Genomic DNA, 18,961 nt, shown 5'->3' with positions numbered 1-18,961 from the left:
CAACTTTATGTATGTACTGTACAAGCATTTTCCTCACTATTACTTCTCTATCCAAGCACTGAGATGCTGACATCGTTGACAATATATACTTTTGTAAGTACAAGACTTCAAAATACCCATAAGCATAAAGGATAACAAGCACGTCAACTATTTTCACAATCTCGTACACTCACTTTCACACAACTCAGCAGCAAAGTGATTGTTAAACTTATGTTGGAAAAAACTGGTGTGATAAACTAAGAGAAGCTGAATTAGATATGCAACTTATGCAATGAAGATTTTTTTTTATTAGTGACTTTAAATGGAAAATGTTTCAAGTAGCAAAATCTGTTAACCTAGGCAAGTGAATATATATCCCCTAGCAATAACATAGAATTAGCATTTTGAAAACTCACCAAAGGATACATAAAATTCTTTAGTGAATAATAATAATATATTTTTGTAGTAAACATTTTTTATTCTAATAAAATTGTTATACCTTAATATTGCATGCTTTATAGTTGTACAAATGTATTAAATTGCAAAATAAAAAGCTTAGTAAGTCCTGAAAGATTTTTATGGTTGAATTAAATCTTATCTTGCACTGTATGTTCAGAGGTTGGTGCAATCTTCCATTATAGTTATCATTTGAAATACAGAAACTAAATAGAAGAACAAAGAACAAAGTGTAGGGAAAGATCCCTTTAGAGAAAATTTTCAAACTAAAGCTATATAAACCAGTGCCTTTCTAATAGAAAAAAAGAAATAACACTTTGTTAGTTATTTATTAACTTTTATGTTTGGCTAAATTATATTGTTAACCTCTGCTTGAACTTCACCAAGCAAGGAAAAGGCATTTACTCAGAGTTTTCAATACCAGGCCAAATTTAAGAACTAGCTTTGAAATTTTCAGATGGAAAGAAAAAACAGTAAAAAGAAATTGGGGCTTAGTCCTTGTCTAATTTGGAAACTGCAACTGTATGGCAAAATACATGTTTCTAAAATGACAAAGTTAGACAGCAGAAAAATTTTCTAAGGATTGATTTAAAAAGCACTCTATCTGATAGCAGGTCAGCTTAAACTGATAAATCAGGAGGATGCAAGAAAATTTGCAACTTTTAAAAATAAGGATTAAGAAAAATTCTACCTAGTTGTGCTCCAGAGCACAAAAGACTTCATCCTTCATTATATATATAATTTTACTCTCCTTGTAAAAAACCCAAATCTCAGTTGAGGTAACATCCAGAAATGTTAGGAACTAAAGAATAGAGTCCTCCTTTAAACACATACTTACTTTTACATAGTTTATGCAAATTTAGTTAATTTTTTTTTAATTTTACGTTTATTTTGTTTCAGCATACAATTTCATCCTTTCACACATTAAAGATGTTTAACATTCTTATTAAAATATTCACATATTTCATTCCCCATTTTAACCTACCATGTAATGCAACTGAATGTCATGTTTCCTCATAGAAATGTGCAACTAGAACTACTTCTGCAGACAAAAAAAAAGCATTCAACAATTACCCATTTTTGTGATCAGTAAGTGCAGAGAAATTAACCTGGAAATCCCAATCATTTAATTTGATTTAATCTGTGAGAATACTATAGGATGACAAGGAAACAAAATGTTCATAGAGTGTACTATTTTGTTATTTTCTGTATTTGCATACTGTTTCTGTTATATAAGTACAATGTATTGCCTTGCCTGTGGCCTGCATTATCTTATGTTCTAACGTTTGAAATCTAACCCCCCTCTGTCCACATATGTGGTATTCTAGGAAAGGGAACACTTCCGAGGAGTTAAAGAGGTCACTTGTATGTCTTAAGACTTAGAACAGCTGTGTCAAAAAATTTCATTTTAGTAAAGCACTAAAACAAAGAGAAAACATGAGCCTAATAAATCTTTCATGAGGCCAATGAAACATTGTAATAAGTGAAATTTTAAGGGAACCTGACAAGTGAATTTTCTGCCAAAGTGTTCTGACTCTGTCAGAACACTATTACACCAAAGAGCTGCTATATGTGTATTTGACATGTTCTGCAAAAGAAGTTTTGACTGTTCACAATTCCAGGAGGTGAATGGGAACACTCTTCTGAAGATAAATGCTGGAAAAAATGCTACCTACTCTGAAAACCCAGGCCCCTCACCTCTCACACTACTTACTATTTTGATAATTTCAAGTGGTTTATTTTTACAGATATTCTTTGCTTGTTATACATACATACATACATATATATATATATATATACATATATATATATATGTATGTATTGTAACACCTAACTGATTCTGAGGTAAAAGACACCAACATAGATACAAAACTACTTCTCAAAGCCAGTGAAGTACCTAAACACCTTCATTAGTTTTGAATTTACCAACTATGGAATAGGAAAGTCCATTAAAATTAATAATCTCTTTTCCATATGAGGTTGGCACTACTTTCTCAGAAGACTTGGGCAGACTCAAGAGAGCAAATTCCACTAAGAAAGGATTCTAATGCTTACATTACACAAGAGATCCATTATATTGTGCCAGACCCACCAAAGAAGCTATGGAGGTGTAAGATTACCAGAGAAAATCTTACTATCAACACTCCTGTCTTTCCTAGTCTAACTCCTAGGTGCCTGATCTTCCCCCAAGCTTCCTGGAGTACAGAAACTAGATATCTATGATTCTATGAGTATTTAAAGGGATCTGATTCACTTGTTTGAAAATCACCATGGGATATTAGAAATGCAGGTTCAAACTTCTAGGGATAAAAAGAATTAATGTTTCTAATTTCATGGGCACTTGGGCAATTCAGTAAGCCATACTGGTAGAGAAGTTTAAAAGAAAAGTGATCTGAACACTGAATGCCAGGGTGCCAGTCTGACTTCCAGTTTTCATTAAGTCCTGAGGTAAATGTACGCAATTGTGTAGGAAACAGATTTTCAGCTAAACTTGTCTCTCTCTTGTTTTAGCACCTCAATACTCAGAGTGCTGTTTCTCAGGTACCCTGTCCCAGGTATCTAACCCTCACAGACTAACCTGGTCATTCAGCTCCAGGAGCAGAACTCATAATGCTAGGTTTAAATACTATGAAAATTTTTAAATCATTAAATGTTGAGGCACTGTGCACCATAATGCATTAGTCTCTTTTTTTGTTTCTAACCCATTAAAAAATTTATGCACCTGGTGAGCAGGCACCATCTACCCTGCAAATTTGTCATGTAAAAATATTATGGGACTGCATAAATGAAAACCATCATAAGGCAAATAGCCATGGAGAAAAATATGGCATGCATATGAAATATTAATTGTAGAAGTTCTTAAGTCCTTAACTAATAAACATTTTAATGATTAAGCTAACAGATTTGAATGACCTGGAGCTGTAGCATCAGTAAGAAAGAATAAATTAATACTATTTGACTAGTACACACTTCCTGAAAGAATCACAGTGCGTGAATATAACTTTTAAAATAATCTCTAGGTCAACTGAGAGACTATCCTACCAGAACTATCTAATTCGCTAAAACATTTGTATACATTTTAATAGTCTATGACAAAACATGATTTTTTATTTTAGCAATGTAAATAGATTGTAAAGATGGAACAGTTTTTAACATGTTCCCACTCTATCTTATGCACTGCACAGCAGCAACCAAGGCAGAAGGTGGATTTATATAACGAACTCCTAAAAGTCAATACAGAAATTCTTTTAGAATCATAGAATACCCTGAGTTGAAAGGGACCCACAAAGATCACTGAGTCCAAAGCCTGACTCCATACAGGGCAATCTAAAAGTAAAATAAATGGGTAAAATAATTTAGTCTGGAGATACATTTCAAATTGTTTTTATAGCATATGTGAATTTTGGATTAGTGAAATAATGTGGAAGATAGCTGTATATCGCAATATTGGTTGAAAGCCAATGAAAACTGAACCCCTCTGATCTTGCCAAAAGGAAAATAAGGAGAGAAATCATTTAAGTCCGTCACAAAATTTAAGTGATCAACATTAAAATGTTAACACTCCCATTTGTAAGTAAAAAGTGGCCAACGTTTCTAGATTTAAGGTGACCATAGAAACCTATTTCAAGTTGTTGACTGGTGTCCACAAAATCTAGTCTGACTTCTGTTTCAATGCCATTTTATCACAACCCTCCCCTTCAGAATCTGTTTTCCCACTAACCAGCCCTGAGCATTCTACAAGTTCCTGATACTTGGCAGAGACTCTGTACACAGGCCCTCCTTTTCCCCATGCTGGTCTTGTCTCTGCCTCTGAAGAATTAGACTGCATAATTAGGTTCCTTGCACAAAGAACCTTTGTTTAAGTCATTCCAGCCATACTACAGTTTTTCCATCAGTTACCTGAAACATCTCCATTTCATAGACACTGTCCAACCTCAAAGTCACAGTAACACAAACAGCTGACAGTCATACAGGTCAACTCAGGCAAGGAAGGCCATGTTCATACCTATGCTGCTTCCACTCAGTGAAACATCACTTAGAAAACACTTTTCATTATTTCTCAGATACTTATGTGATTTTACATGCCACACACATGAACACACACAGTACAATAAGATACAAATTCTTCTTGTATTAGAGATAGTATAAGAATAACCTTCTGAGTTCGTGGTTTGCATTGCAAGTTCTATGTTCCATCTCTATTTCAATAAATATTGAAGTATTTTCTTCCAAGGGGAATGGAATCCAAAGAAAGACTGATACTCAGTACTTCAATGGCTGGACAATATGCTTGGAAGAAAAGGAGAGCCAAGCTAAAAATCCTGCTTCAAATCAAGCAGAAAGGGATTTAAATTTAGATTTCATGGATATCACTTGAGTAACCTAATTATGGGCACATAAAGGATGGAAGAGGAAAATGCAACCTCCATGTGATAATCCATACCTATTTTGTCTGTGAATTAGCTCTTACTTCAAGTATTTTGTTTAAAAAGTGAAACAAAGAGGTAAAATGTTATCCCAATCACTTTGATTCCAACATAATGTATTCTTCTGGAGGAGCCTAGAAACATTGTACTGACCCAAACAATGTTGTATGGCCACCAAATTAAGGAGATGGCCAAAAGAAAAAGACAAAAGATATTATTACTAGTCACAGTTGAACCATTTTAATGGGAATTTTCTAAATTATTCAGTTCAAGGCAGGCACCAGAAATGAAAAATTTGGACATAATCAGTTAATAATTTTGAAAAATGATAAGCACTTGGGTCTAATGTTTTTTGGTGAAAAGCTGCCTGCAGGTTTAGCCAAAGACTATGCTATCAGCTCCACCTTAAAGATTTTGTTTACGCATACAATAAAACCAGGAAAAGACTGTGCAACAAATCCTTTTTTTGTGAATGAAGTTAACAATATTAAATTCTTCAAAACAGAACATACTCATGAACATATAACTAATAATGATTTGATATACTGGCTCAGATGCAACTGTGGCACAGAACAAAATATACTGTTCTCAATATTTTAAGCAAAATAATTTTTTGAAAATGGTAGAAGGGTCACTAAAAACCTTGGCTTACTGATGAATCTATACAAATTTTTAGGGATGTAAAGCAGGGAACACAGCAAATCTACTAGTAAAGGTTTACATAGAACTTTATTCCCTTGTAGGAAAGTAAAGAATTTTAGGAATCTCTATAATCCTGCTGGGCCTGTAAAAACAGAAATAAAGAGAGGTCAAAGGATCTCAGTGGATAGTTAGATTGCAAAGCATGTGCACAAGGAAATACTTTACTTTCAGAGAGGCAAACACTGTTGAAATGACTTTGGACAACAGGTAGGAGCAAGACTAATGAAATCTATTCATTTCAGTAAGAGTATTACAAATAATTATAAATTATAAATCTTATTAGTAAGAGTATTATAAATACTATTTCACAACACAGGAATTCTCAATGCACATGCACACCAGCAGAATCTAAACATTAAACTTCCCAAACTCAGGTCATGGAACAAGGACAATAGCTTTCTTGACTTTTCTTCTTAACAGACTCCAAAACATGCAATTTCAAGAAAGAAAGAAAGTCCAAATGCCTTAAGTATAAATATTTACGTTTTGAAACTATTTATCAGAGGAAAGAAGCTGAGCAACCCCTAGTGGCAGCAGAAAAATACATTCTGGAAAAAAAAGCTAAATTTTCTACAGGACCAAGATATTTTCAAAAACACATTAATTTGTGAACACAAGTTTATATGCCGTGTCCAAAGTTGCTATAACATTTAGAAAAAACTGCAAGTAAAAAATTATTCATGACTCATAGCAGATTTTTCCTAGTATTCAATTAGAAAGTGATAACTGTGTTTGATAAAATACACTACAATATACGTCTTACAATATATTAAGAATAACCTTTTTATACATTTTTTCTCAAAGAGAATGCATTTTGTTTTCTAATTCTAAGATATCCTAATGCAATTACTGCCAAATTCAGCATCATCATTTAGAGAGGGATTTGCAAGCACTATACCAATGAAATGCACAATGTGATATTAAAAAAAAAAAAGCTTAGAGTTCTCTGTATTTTGTTTTAAAGTGGTTATCTAGAATTCAGTTTTATTATCTCTTTTCTATAAATTATCATTTGCTCTTCCTTTTTTTATGTTTGGAAAAAAGAAAGGAAACTAGTCATTGCCAGTACAACTATACTTTCTGTCTTCTCAACCTTTTTGAATCTCACTTCAACTGAGTGAGATTTTCTGTTAGCTATCAGCTGCTCAAGATTTTCATAAATAACCATCAGAACAAAGTAGATACAAAGGTAGAGATGAATGTTCCTGCAAACATCCATATCAAAGTAGATTTGAATTCTATACAGTCTTTCAAAAGTTATCCATACACATGTATTTAAAGAAAAAGCTCTTACTTCATGGCCACCAATGATCTCATGTCTCTAGCCATCACAAGTATAGAGGGATGGTGCTTCACAGAGTCCAGGTCATTTCAGATACCACGACTCTGGATATCAGTAGATGTTATATATATAAAAGAAACATATAAAAGTATGTCCTTTTTTTTCCACAAAATGTAATTCTGAAGACAATATTTTCAAAATCAAAGACAACACTGACAGACGTAAAATAACACTTAAAAGTGCAGTAATAAGAAATCACTATTGAGCTCAGTTCTTGATTTTCACTGTTTCTAAGGTGAGTTTTGAAACTGATTTTGGGTCCAAAAATCAGGTTAGGCAGAAAGCTTGTTGCTGGAACACCTGCAGCTATTCCAAAGATGACAAAAAAAGGGCCTCAAGAGACTGGAAGTCAATCTCTTAACAAATCACCACGCATTGGGAAAAAAAAAATCAAGAAAAAAAAATCCCCCAACATTTGACCTACTATCACTATACTGCTATAGCAGTAGCTGAGCTGTAGCAATAGAAAAGTAGAAACTTCACTGTGCACTGAAAACCACCAATTTAAATTTGGAGGTAGCACAAGATTCCTGTGATAGACTAATGACTTGCAACTTCAGAGCCAAGAAGTCTGACACACAAATCCTACATTCAAAGAGAAAAAAGACAACATGACATATATATTTGAAGAATTTGTGAAAATATTCTTACAAATATTTTTAAAGATCTCTGACTTCTTACTGTAAAAGATTATTTTACTATAAATAATCTATTGGTAAGGCATAGTACAGTTGTGTTGTCTACTTGGTAAAGACTGCTTAACAGATCTTTCATTTTTGTCACACTCAAGAAACTTTTTGTCACACTTAAAAAGCATCATGTAATGAATCACAGGAAAATATCATACCTCCAAGTTGTTCAGATGCTGTTTTTCAAGGAGCTGTTGCATTTCTTTCAGATTTTTCTGGAAGAGAAGTTGGTGACTATCCATGTTTGTTCTACTGCTCTCTTGTATTGTTTTATCACAGCCAAACATTGCTGACATCTGCTTCTGATGGAAAGAATCATTTCTAGATGCTGATGAGGATGTATCATCTGTGGTGCTTGATGCAGACAAGCAACTTATTACTTTATCTTATTTTTATGTGTCAACAGTACACTTTTAAATATGTCCAAGTGAAGGATAGTCATACTACACGTAACTACAGGTGGTGCTGTTAGTACTATCTAAAAGTGTCCAACACTTTCCATTTTAAGACCTCTCTTCTGTTATTTATAAATAGTCAGACTTTTCTGATTAGGTTGTTGGGTGACTGCCTCAGGCTGAATTAATATGGAAGACGTCAGCCAACAGTTTGGTAATTTGCAGAAATGGAACACGGAGGGTTGTGTTTTTAAAAAAAAAGAAGAAAAAAAGCCCAAAGAAAATAAAAAACCAAGGAAAATGGGCTTTGTTTTTTCATAAAATTGGCTTATATAGCGCATGCTGTCAGGTGTTCCCTTACTTCAAAGAGCAAGAAAGCTTTGTAGTATGTAGAGACCCCAAATCTACTGATGATGTGTAATGTCAGTATTATGGTATGTTAAAGTACACGTATTTGATGCCTGAAAAAAACCCACCTTTGGAGTAGCTAGTGTAGCTGGCTTCTGCGACCAGGGTGGGCCAAAATTAAGGCAGAGGAAACCACAGGTTTCTACAAGATGAGAATTAACAAGAACCATGGGACAGGTTGACACCCAGGAAGGAAAGAAGTCAAGAAGCATGCAAAGCCAAATGAGAAGGAAAGTGCAATTAGTGACCAGGAAGGCAGGGAGTTTGTAGCAAGGTATGTTCAAGAACAAAAACCAGATAGAACTGGAATGAAGCTGGGTAAGATCACTAGGAATAAGAACCAAGCTTTGGAAAACAAGAAGCAAGAACTGGGTTGATATCAAGGATGACAAAATCAAGAAACAAGTAGCTTTAAGCAATAAGAAAAGAAGGCCTGAAAAAAAAAAAAAAAAAGCAAAAATAACCCAGATGCCAAACCCCACAGCTTGTGGGTAGATCAAGCTTTAGTCATGGCTGAGCTTTGCGAACGAAGATTTGGGAAGGGCTCTACCCACATTTGTTACAGGCACGCTGGTGGCTAAAAAGGCCAATATGAGAGAGGTACGTCCGGTTGCAAAAGGCACGGCAGAAGGACTCCTTAGGTGGTATATTCTGCAAGACACGACTCTTTCTGTGTTGTCTTTTCTCCTCGAGAGTGATCCTGTGTGCTTTCTCAAAAGCATCAGCAGCGTTATAGATGGTGTGTCTCCAGACCTACCGACTGGAGGCCAGAGTAGACCAGTTATGGTGATCAACATGGCCAAGGCTGAGATGTTGTTTCAGGGAGTCCTTGTATCTTTTCTTCGGGGCTCCTCTCTTGCGGCAGCCAGTGGCAAGTTCACCATAAAGCAGGATCTTAGGGAGGCGGTGGTCCTTCATCCTGGAGACGTGCCCTGCCCAACACAGCTGTGTTCTCAGCAACATGGTCTCAATACTTGTGATTGCTGCTTGTTCTAGAACAGATGTATTGGTCACATAATCTGACCAGTGGATGTTTAGGATTGAACGGAGGCAGCGTTGATGGAAGTGTTCTAGGAGATGCAGGTGGTGGCGGTAGATGACCCATGATTCAGATCCATATAAGAGAGTAGACAGTACTATGGCTCTGTAAACATTGATCTTGGTACTTTTCTTCAGGTGTTTATTTCACCAAACTCTTTTATGAAGCTTTCCAAAAGCTCTATACGCCTTTGCTAACCTGTTGCCTATCTCCCCGTCAATCTCACCATCCGAGGAGAGGATGTTACCTAGGTAATTAAACTGCTGGACTGATTTGAGCTCTGATTGGCCAATGGTGATATGGGGATGATGGAAGACTTCCTGAGGTGCAGGTTGATAGAGAACTTCTGTCTTTTTTAAGCTGACTTGCAGACCAAAAAGCTCAGCAGCGCCTGCAAAGCAGGATGTTAAACGCTGCAGAACTGCTTCTGTGTGGGCGACAAGGGCGGCATCATCAGCATAAAGCAGCTCCCAGACAAGATGGTTTAAGGTCTTGGTGTGGGCCTTCAGTCACCTTAGGGTGAAAAGGCTTCCATCAGTATGGTATCGAATGTAGATACCGTCCTGATCAGCGAGGTCTGCCGTGGCCCTTTGGAGCATCATACTGAAAAAGATTGTGAATAGGACTGGTGGGAGAACGCAGCCTTGTTCACACCATTGGTTATTAGAAAGGGCTCAGAAAGCGCATTGCCATATCTGATTTGGCCGTGTTGATCCTCATGGAGTGAGATGATCATTTTAAGGAACTTGGGGGGACATCCTAAGCGTTCCAAAATCTGCCATAGACCTTTTCTGCTCACAGTATTGAAAGGTTACATAGAGACCTTTGTTCTAGATCAAGCTTTAGTATTCTGAAGTGTAACTATTGCCAGGTTGCCAGCTATGCTAGGCTGTCTAGGTGGAACAGTTAGTGAAGGACACTGATCCTGTCTTTTGGCTTCAGCTTCGTTCAAGGGCCTTAAATGCCCTTAGTCTGGTGTATCCAAAGTGGTACATACAGTTATTTGTCAACAGATCCATGTTTTAACCTATGTTTAATAGAGCCATAATCCTTGCAATTGATTAGAAAGCCAAGCTTATGTCTTGCTGCTTTAGGATCAAGTATTTAATGATGGACTTGGCAGTGCTGAGCTAACAAATAGACTTGATGATTGGAAAGGTCTTTTCCAATCAAAACAGTTCTACGACTCTATGATTTTCTTTGTTGTACTCCACAATGATTACAAATGGTGGTAGAAGCAGAATAGAGAAAACAGACTATCAATATAAACTTTCAGTGAAGTTACTTTTATGTTAGGTAAAGGGTATGCCTTTACCTAAAAGCAGAGATCCAACAAGATTTACCAGATAGGTAAATCTCTTATTTATTTAAAGAACTCAGAAAACTGCATGCTCTATTCTTTTGTATGGCAGATAGCATCCCTATCCCAAAACTTTCTTGTCAGACACCTGGTCCCCCAAAAATCTGGTTTTGCTTTTCTCCAAGAGGAGTTAATACGTCTTCATTGCTCAATTTATTTCTTTTTTAAACATAGACATTAGGAATTTTAGAACCTTTTAAAATTCACTAATATGTGTAGACTGTTGGGTCTACAGCCATATTTATCTTGAATACTTAATACAGTATTCATTTCTACCTTTGAATGGTGACTGTCAATGAATTCTATATACTCTGTTTTTAAGGAGGGTAAATTCTAAAGATAATACAAGATTTTTGGCTTAAGTGTTTATAGAATTGCAAGGAGAAATACAGAAAGGTATCTACTACTTCATCTGAGTTATTTATTAGCTGTCCCAACATTTCCAATTAAAGAGATTACAAGAACCTTCATCTTTGTGAACCTTCCCAAAACACTCTTCTGTTTTATCTGTTTTAAGTGGCTTGTGACCTGCCAATAGATCATAGTAGACTCAACTTTTAAACTTTTTTCCTGCTGGGGTCACTTATTTTAAATTTTTTTCTTTGAGCAATTACTAATTTTGAACTTATAAAAATATAATTAACTTTGAGATTCTTAGCTCTCTCTCAAATTTGGTTACTAGGGAAACAGAAGCTGTAAAAGAATATGAACATATAAATTTAATTTCCTTAGGAAATCATACAAAAATGACATATAAAATTTTCATTATGAACCTGAAGATTGTGAAAGGAACATACTATCATTATTACAGGGTAGTGAATATTTAAAATTATACAAATAAAAATGGAGTGACAGCAATGTAAAAAATGGTAAGTGGTTTTAAGAGGTCCTGAGAGACAAAAGCAAAGCACAAGGAGCAATTTGAAAAAAGATGAAAAATAAAGAAACAAGTGATAAAGGCTGGGGGAAGAGGCACTGAGCTGCTATCCTTAATGAAGCCTATAAGTGAAATGAGGCAAACCATCAGGAACCCTGAGACACGGTTCAGAAACATCTACATTTTTTTCCCATAAATGAAAACTTAGGTTTAACAGGTAAATTTCTTGCTTGTTTCTTTGTTTTTATGACTGCAATCTTCCTATGAATGTTGACTGGCAAACAGCATGAGTGTTTAGCTGTAGAGTTATGAAATATTTTGTCAATTGATCAGTTTATCACACACAAAGGTATTAATCAGCAGTAGCTATGTAAACAAGCTGAATATTAATGTCACAATGAAGAACACACTGAAGCTCAAAATTAGGAAGACCCCTTTTAGACAGAATTTTTCTGTTCTGAACATCTGCAGAATTTATATAATGCAGGAAATAATTATAATAATAGTAACAACAAAAGCAGCAATAACAAAAATAACCCCTTGAACTGAAATGTTAAAGAAATAAGAGATTAGGAAGGGTATAATCAGGAAGGAGTATGAAATAAAGCAGCTAGACAAACTATGTATGAAGAAACATTCTGTTATAAGTCAAGGTATCTTCAAAAGAATGCTTGGGCAGAGAGAAAAGTATGCAAATCAAATTGTATGTGATATAAAATAAAATTACAGGATACTCACAATACATATAGAGAATGAGAAATATAAAGGAATGACAGCTGGAAAGAAGATCCTTGCATGAATATATAAACTAAAGTATCCTTGAATGTCAGAAGGAAAAACATCTAGACAGAATACTTTAGAAATCACAGTATTGCAAATGGTTTGATAACCATGGAAATCTGAGTCAGGCTATAACTGAATGGAGATTGGGTTAGTCCTGACTATTCCCAGAGTTCTGCTGAAGGGAAAAGGTGTGTGTCACCTCCTCTGCTGTCTTACCAAATGGACACAAACAACTCAAGGAAGTTGCATAATGCTTCACTGGAAAACTTCACAGAAATGCCTTCTTTGCTACGAGAGAAATGTCCTACAATTTCTTAAAGAGTAATCGTTTCCTGTTTATTGAATAAATCAATTTACTTCCTGTGATCATCAGAGTAAACAGGAATGCTTACCTGAAGTTGATTTTGTTTATCCTTGGGAAGGACAATCCTGATGTTAAAACTGATCCTTTAAGTTGTTCAAGAGCTTCTTCTAACTGAGAAGATGCTTTTGTCTGGACTAGAGGGATCAGAGTTAAAAAAACACAGCGGAAAAAATATTTTTAAAATTGGAATAATTCACCCTAAATGGTATGGTTAAATTTCTGAAGTTTGGAAGCCTAAATCCAGAGAGTTACAATAAACAGAGTGGTATAGCATTATTAGACATGCTAGAGAACCTCGAGTTCCTCTGAAACAAAATGCCAGCCTATTTAAGTGTTTGAAGTTACACATCTATTCAACAGTTTTGCTCTTTGTTTTCTAAATGCATTGTTGAAAAAGTAGGAGGTTAAAAAATCTAATTTTTTTTTACATCATGATTATTCTGCTCATGCACTTAGCCGAAGTTATGGCTTGCAGATATTTTACAGAGGCCAAATAATCCAATCAGTGGAGAAAGAAAGAGTCCAGACAGGCACAAGTTATTGCCTCTTTCAAGTAAGTAAAAGTAGGGTAGAGAGTAACTTTTTGCTATAAAAGAAAACCAAGGAAAAAAAATTATGATTCATTCTATTGCTACACAGTCTGGGCTGTCAGTAGGGCTACGAAGAAGCCCTAAACCAGTACTTTTCTATTTTGTTATTTTAATCTGACATTTGATCTTGAAGTAAGAGACATTACCTCACAGTTGGCACAACTGCAGTTGGGAGAGTAAATCTGCTAAAGCATACCTAAGTAATAGACCATATCTTAAGAGTTTGAACACTGGAAAGTTGACTGGAAATCAGACTTGGCCAATGCTGTTACAAACTTCTGCCAATCTGCACTGATTCCAAGAAAGCAGGAACTGAGCTGCAGTGATCATTACTTCCCAGCAATGAGAGAACAGCTCAGAAAGTGGACTAATTCAGAAAGAAAGTTATGTAACACATTAATATATGCTAGGACTGCTTTTACTTAATGATAAACAAAATGCACATTCTTGAATATGTCATTTTCAGTGGTTCAAAGAGGGGACCATTACTCTACCCTAGTAACTGTCAGTGGCTTTGTAACACCTCTCACCCAGCTGTGAAAGCACAGTACTGCAAGCAATAAGCACATTGTAGTCAAAAAAGTGGGGAAAACCCAGAAAGCCACAATACCCCAAGGAGGTGATGTACTTACTGTGTCCGGAATACAGTGCAATATCTCACAGTATAATTTTTAGGAATAAAACCAAAACTGTGTTTTTAATTCCCTCTACTCAATTGTCATATGTATCAGATCTGAGCTTGTCAGTTGTTTTGCTTTTATGAATTCAATGAACTTGAGTAAAGTTAATTGTTCTGTTTGCTTCAATTATTTTATACTGATAGAATAATAAGAAGGGTTGGACTAATAATGATCTCCAGAGGTCCCTTCCAACCCTAACAATTCTATGATTCTGCGAATAGAAGAACACTTGTATTGTGAATAATGATTAAATTTTAGTTTACAAACCTATTTGTTTGTGCTGAGAAAAAGGCAGATGAGCATGCTGGAACTTCTCAGTTGCCTCCTGAAGTTTAATCTTCCTTTGCTGAAGAACTCTTTGTCTAAATCTTTGTTCTTTTTCTTCTTCTTGCTTCTGTCTTTCTTCAAAGGCTCTGTATGTAAGAATCAGAAGCAGATCATTCCTATGTTTTTGAATTACTTTTACCAAAATATTAGTAACTTACTTGCTTACCAACTTGCCACTTTAGTACAAAAGCTTGCTTGTCCATAAATTAAATGCCATTAACTTCAGCACAGCTGGACTTTTATAGTAAATGGGGCAGTGGGTGGGGAAGAAGTCACAACATATTTTTATTTTTTAGCCTCAGCCAGAGATTTGATTCTTCTTTATATTTGAATTAACATGCAGACTTGACCAGTTCTTGTTACCAATGTTACTTTCACAACAGCCTTTACATTACCACCTAAATGTACCACAGTGAGCAGATAAACAGGAAGCTGAACTGCAAATGCTCTGTGTGTGTGCCTTTCACAAGCTGTTGAAGAAACAGTAACAGTTTATAAGTTGTTATTTAGAAATAACACAAAGGAACTACAGGTTTTACCTGCAAATATGCAAGAGTTAGTTTCAACTTCTAATTGTTAAGAAGCTTCCTGAAAGACAATCAGATAGCAGCACAAAATGGGATAAAATAGTAATGTGAAACTGTAATTGACAGAATCAGTTGTTAATATCAAATATATTAAACATGTCCTTCTACTACCTGGAAAGGAAAGCAGCTCTAATCAAAACCAACCATCATCACAAAGCTTTCCTTCAGTAGGCACAAGCTTGATGATGAAGTTATGTGGAATTTTTTTTCTTGCTGACAAAATCATCAGCTTTTACTGACAAACTAGCTCCTTGAGTGAAATATACCCATTAAACATATTGGCACAGTGCCTATGTAGGCAAGCCATATTTAATGGTTTTAAACTAAAAGAGGGTGGATTCAGACTAAATATAAGGAAGACATTTTTTACAGTGAGAGTGGTGAAACACTGGAACAGGTCGCCCAGAGAGGTTGTAGATGTCCCTTCCCTGGAAACACTCTATTCTAAATGGAGTAATACTGTAAAAGTAATACTCTTCAAGTTCAACTTCAAAAGCCTGCCATGCAAGGCAGCTTCCCATCTTTGAAGTTCTCTGTGTATTAGAAACGTGATTTGACAGGTCACGAGTACACTAAGTAGGGTCCCACTCTTAGCCAGCAGTAGTGGAAAGAAATGTTTAGCCATATGTTCTTCAGTTCTCTCACCATAATAAGATATCACCCCATAACTTTAATCACTTGCAGTTGCTTCATACATCTTGCTTAATGGAGCAAAGCTGCTGCTTAACAGAGCTTCTCCTTAACTCAAGCTATTTTAGTGATTCCTCCCTTTGCCTTTTGGAAAAAAGTTCAAACTGAAATATTCAACTTGAGCCTCCCTAGTATCCCTTCAAAGTGCTGAACTGATCACCTGTGAAAACAAACAGAAAAATAATTTGAAATAGGTACTTTTTATTTTAGAAAGTCTAAAGGCTGTAACTGCACAATAGTAAAAAAATAGGAAAACTGCCAAATAATTCCCAAGTATACACTTATATAGGAATATCTACTTTAATCCACTTGGAAGCCAAAGCATAGCACAGAGACACATAAAGAACCTTCACTGTTTTGAAAACTCACATATACATGGTTGTCAAAACATGTTTTGACAGCTAAAAAGTAGAACTAGAGTTCATCGACCACTTTCAGTAGTCCTGAATTTCACTCACCTTAAAATCTGATACAGAAATCTGCAATGTTTTACATCTTTATCCTGACTAAAGAAATAAAAAAAATCACGAGAGAGGAAACAGACTTGCTTATCCTAGTAAGTACTTTAAACACATTCTTCATGATGTCCTCAATATTTCTAGAAGCCAGTCAAGAAGGCCTTTAGTTGAACTGTAGTTGTTAAATTCAAACATGTGGGAAATTCTGCAACTTTACACCTGGAGTAATTCCAGCATATAACTCCAAAAAGGAAAAAGTGAATTCTGACAGAACTTTTAGTTATTTTTTAAAATGATTTTGGATATGACTTAGCTGCACTCTTCCACATTCCTAATAACTGGCATAAAAAAAGGACTGTTGTTCCATATAGCTGGGAACGAGCAAGGCCAAATGCTGATGCAAGAGATCTTTTTCACCACAGCTCATCATGATCATTATTTGGTTTGGATTAAGACATGAAGGAGAAAAAAGGATCTTATTTTAAATGTAAAGAAATGCATGCAAGATATTCAGTGAAGCCGGCATCGTTAACTTCTTGACCTCACAGAATGTAAATTGTGACACCCAGGTGCACTATGTAAAATAAATAATTTTACAAATGCACATTGAAAAACAGTTAAAGCAAATGTTTGTTCATGCACTCTCCTTAAGCCACCAGCTTAGGTTCATATCGCAGATGTAACATTGGCAAAAGAGTATGGCTTTAAGATGAAGAGTTAGCAGAAGAATTTCCTGACTGGTGTTTTTTTAACCCAATTTTTCTGTCTACTATAAACAATCCAGCGGTGCAGCAATTTTTGAAACGGCTGCCAAAATGTTTATAGTGAATTTGGAATATGAAACTTAAAATATTTAGCTGTCTCAGATATACAGACATTATGTGGAAGGTATTTTTATGTTAAAAACAGCATGACTAGATGGTGGAGCTATTTCCTGGTTAATTTTACAAAATTGTCTTCGCAGTGAAGTGATGGATGCTACCTTCCCAGGTGGACTAAATGCTTACTACTGCCTCGGATGAAAATAATAATAAAAAAGAAGAATATATACAGTGCATATGGAATGCTATGAAATGCACCTTTTGATACTGAGTTGATGTTATTCGTTCTTTGGTTGCCATATGACGTTGCAACTCAGTGCACAATCATTTTAAAATTGAGGTAGGGAGGTATTTGTATAGTCAGTGAGTACAGTAAGTGCAGGAAAAGGCTAGAATGGGGTGTCACACTCAAAATTCCCTTCGTGGGCAAGCAGGAAACACGTCTTATGTCCTTAAAAAGATCTGTGCACATTGCGAATAAATCGACTTTTTCCTCTAGGTGAGACGCTTACCCAGACCAGGAACACATATTAACCTATTCCCTCATCTTTGATTATTACATGCTGAATACAAAAGGACAGCCTAAAAGTGCTGTAAGGGCTTCAGATGGATCAACCCTTACAATGCTGAAGGGGCTCACAGAGGGCTGTCCTCCAAAATGCCCAGAAGGTTCACAGGAGAGCTGCCCACACTATATACCAGTTGTTACACTACATATCTTGTTTATAAGCAAAAAGCAAGCATACCTTATATAAAGCCAAGCATTTTTTCTGTTAGTATAATTCAAATCTTAAGAGTCTAATTATTATTAATCCAGCTATAATTGTTAATGAAAAAATAATAATACAGTTAGAATACTTCTATACAGAAAAAGGTCAATAACAATGATGAAAGAGTTTGAACTGTTATTCACACATTGAGTTTTCTACCCCTTTTCCTGATGGTCATGCTTGCAGTGCTTCTAGTTTCATTCTGGTGGTGCTGGGGGGTTAGGGTAAACTGGCAAAATCTAGAGTCCCTTCAGCAGGACCAACAGGATGTTCATGTTATTGCTTTCTTTTTCCTCACCTCAGGATCCACTTGGAATAATTTTTATATTTTCTAACACACTTCTACACCTTTGTTCTATCTTCACTATCTATAACTCCACAGTACCTCCAAAAATACTCCATACATGGTGCCTTTTATGTATATTACACACTATTCTTTTCTTCTCTTTGTTACCTCTAAAGCCTCTAAAGATTTGTCAGATCTAGTTCTGCATTTTTTTAACTGAGTATTGGTGAGTTGTTTATAGCCATGGGGTCTACAGTGCCAAGCCTGTGTGCCGTCCCTTACTATTCCCTGCCTGTACTCCTCTGTGCCACATCCTGCACCTCCAGATATCAAGGCCTCTGCTGCTGTACCAGGCCTGCATTTCCCTACACTACATCATTAGTTTAGCACCATAAATGCCTCATTCTCTACATAGAAAAACTACTTGTTAGTGTAATCTATATAAAATTATGGTCATACCATAAAAAATTACACAAGGCAAAATTAATTAGCCACAGACACCTGGTCAATTAGAGAAACTGTTGTTACAGCTAAACCAAGTAAAACAAAGCCGCTGTCAGGTCAAGAAAAGTTCAAAGAGAGCAAGTTTGGCAAGCATCTGTCCCAAGGCCTTGCAAATTCAGCCATTATTAGAAATGGCAATACTGCATTTCAAGTCTACATGGTTATAGTGTTCACCTACTTTTCACAGTTTCATTCTGATATAGAAAGCAATACAAAATGTATAACACTTTGTTTACCAAGTGCTAGCATTGTTCTCTTATTTCTGGCTCTAGACTGCTTTTCATTCTCTGTCAACAACATCGATGAAAAATTTAAAGAGCTTTTATTAAATAATCAATGTTAATCAGCCAGTAGGTGGAGCACAAAGCTTGTGCACATGTTGAAAACTAAGTATTATGAAAAAAATAGTAATGAGAATAGATTGGAA

General features: G+C 35.6%; 1 protein-coding gene across 1 annotated transcript in view; it reads right to left on the bottom strand.

The window, feature by feature from the left end:
- CEP126 (centrosomal protein 126) overlaps positions 1–18,961 on the bottom strand; it is a 36,705-nt gene that overhangs the window by 13,136 nt on the left and 4,608 nt on the right. Inside the window, exons 3-5 of the mRNA XM_018071020.2 lie at positions 14,359–14,504; positions 12,850–12,955; positions 7,754–7,949 (exon numbers count right to left, since the gene is read on the bottom strand). Of these exons, the coding sequence (XP_017926509.2) occupies positions 7,754–7,949; positions 12,850–12,955; positions 14,359–14,504 (448 nt within the window). The remainder of the gene's footprint in view (positions 1–7,753; positions 7,950–12,849; positions 12,956–14,358; positions 14,505–18,961) is intronic.

The sequence above is a fragment of the Manacus vitellinus genome, unplaced genomic scaffold, assembly GCF_001715985.3.
Source record: "Manacus vitellinus isolate BGI_N305 unplaced genomic scaffold, ASM171598v3 scaffold_2_pilon, whole genome shotgun sequence".
NCBI classification, from domain to species: domain Eukaryota; kingdom Metazoa; phylum Chordata; class Aves; order Passeriformes; family Pipridae; genus Manacus; species Manacus vitellinus.
Note: the sequence above shows the minus strand (reverse complement) of the source record. Positions and strands in the feature narration are given on the sequence as shown.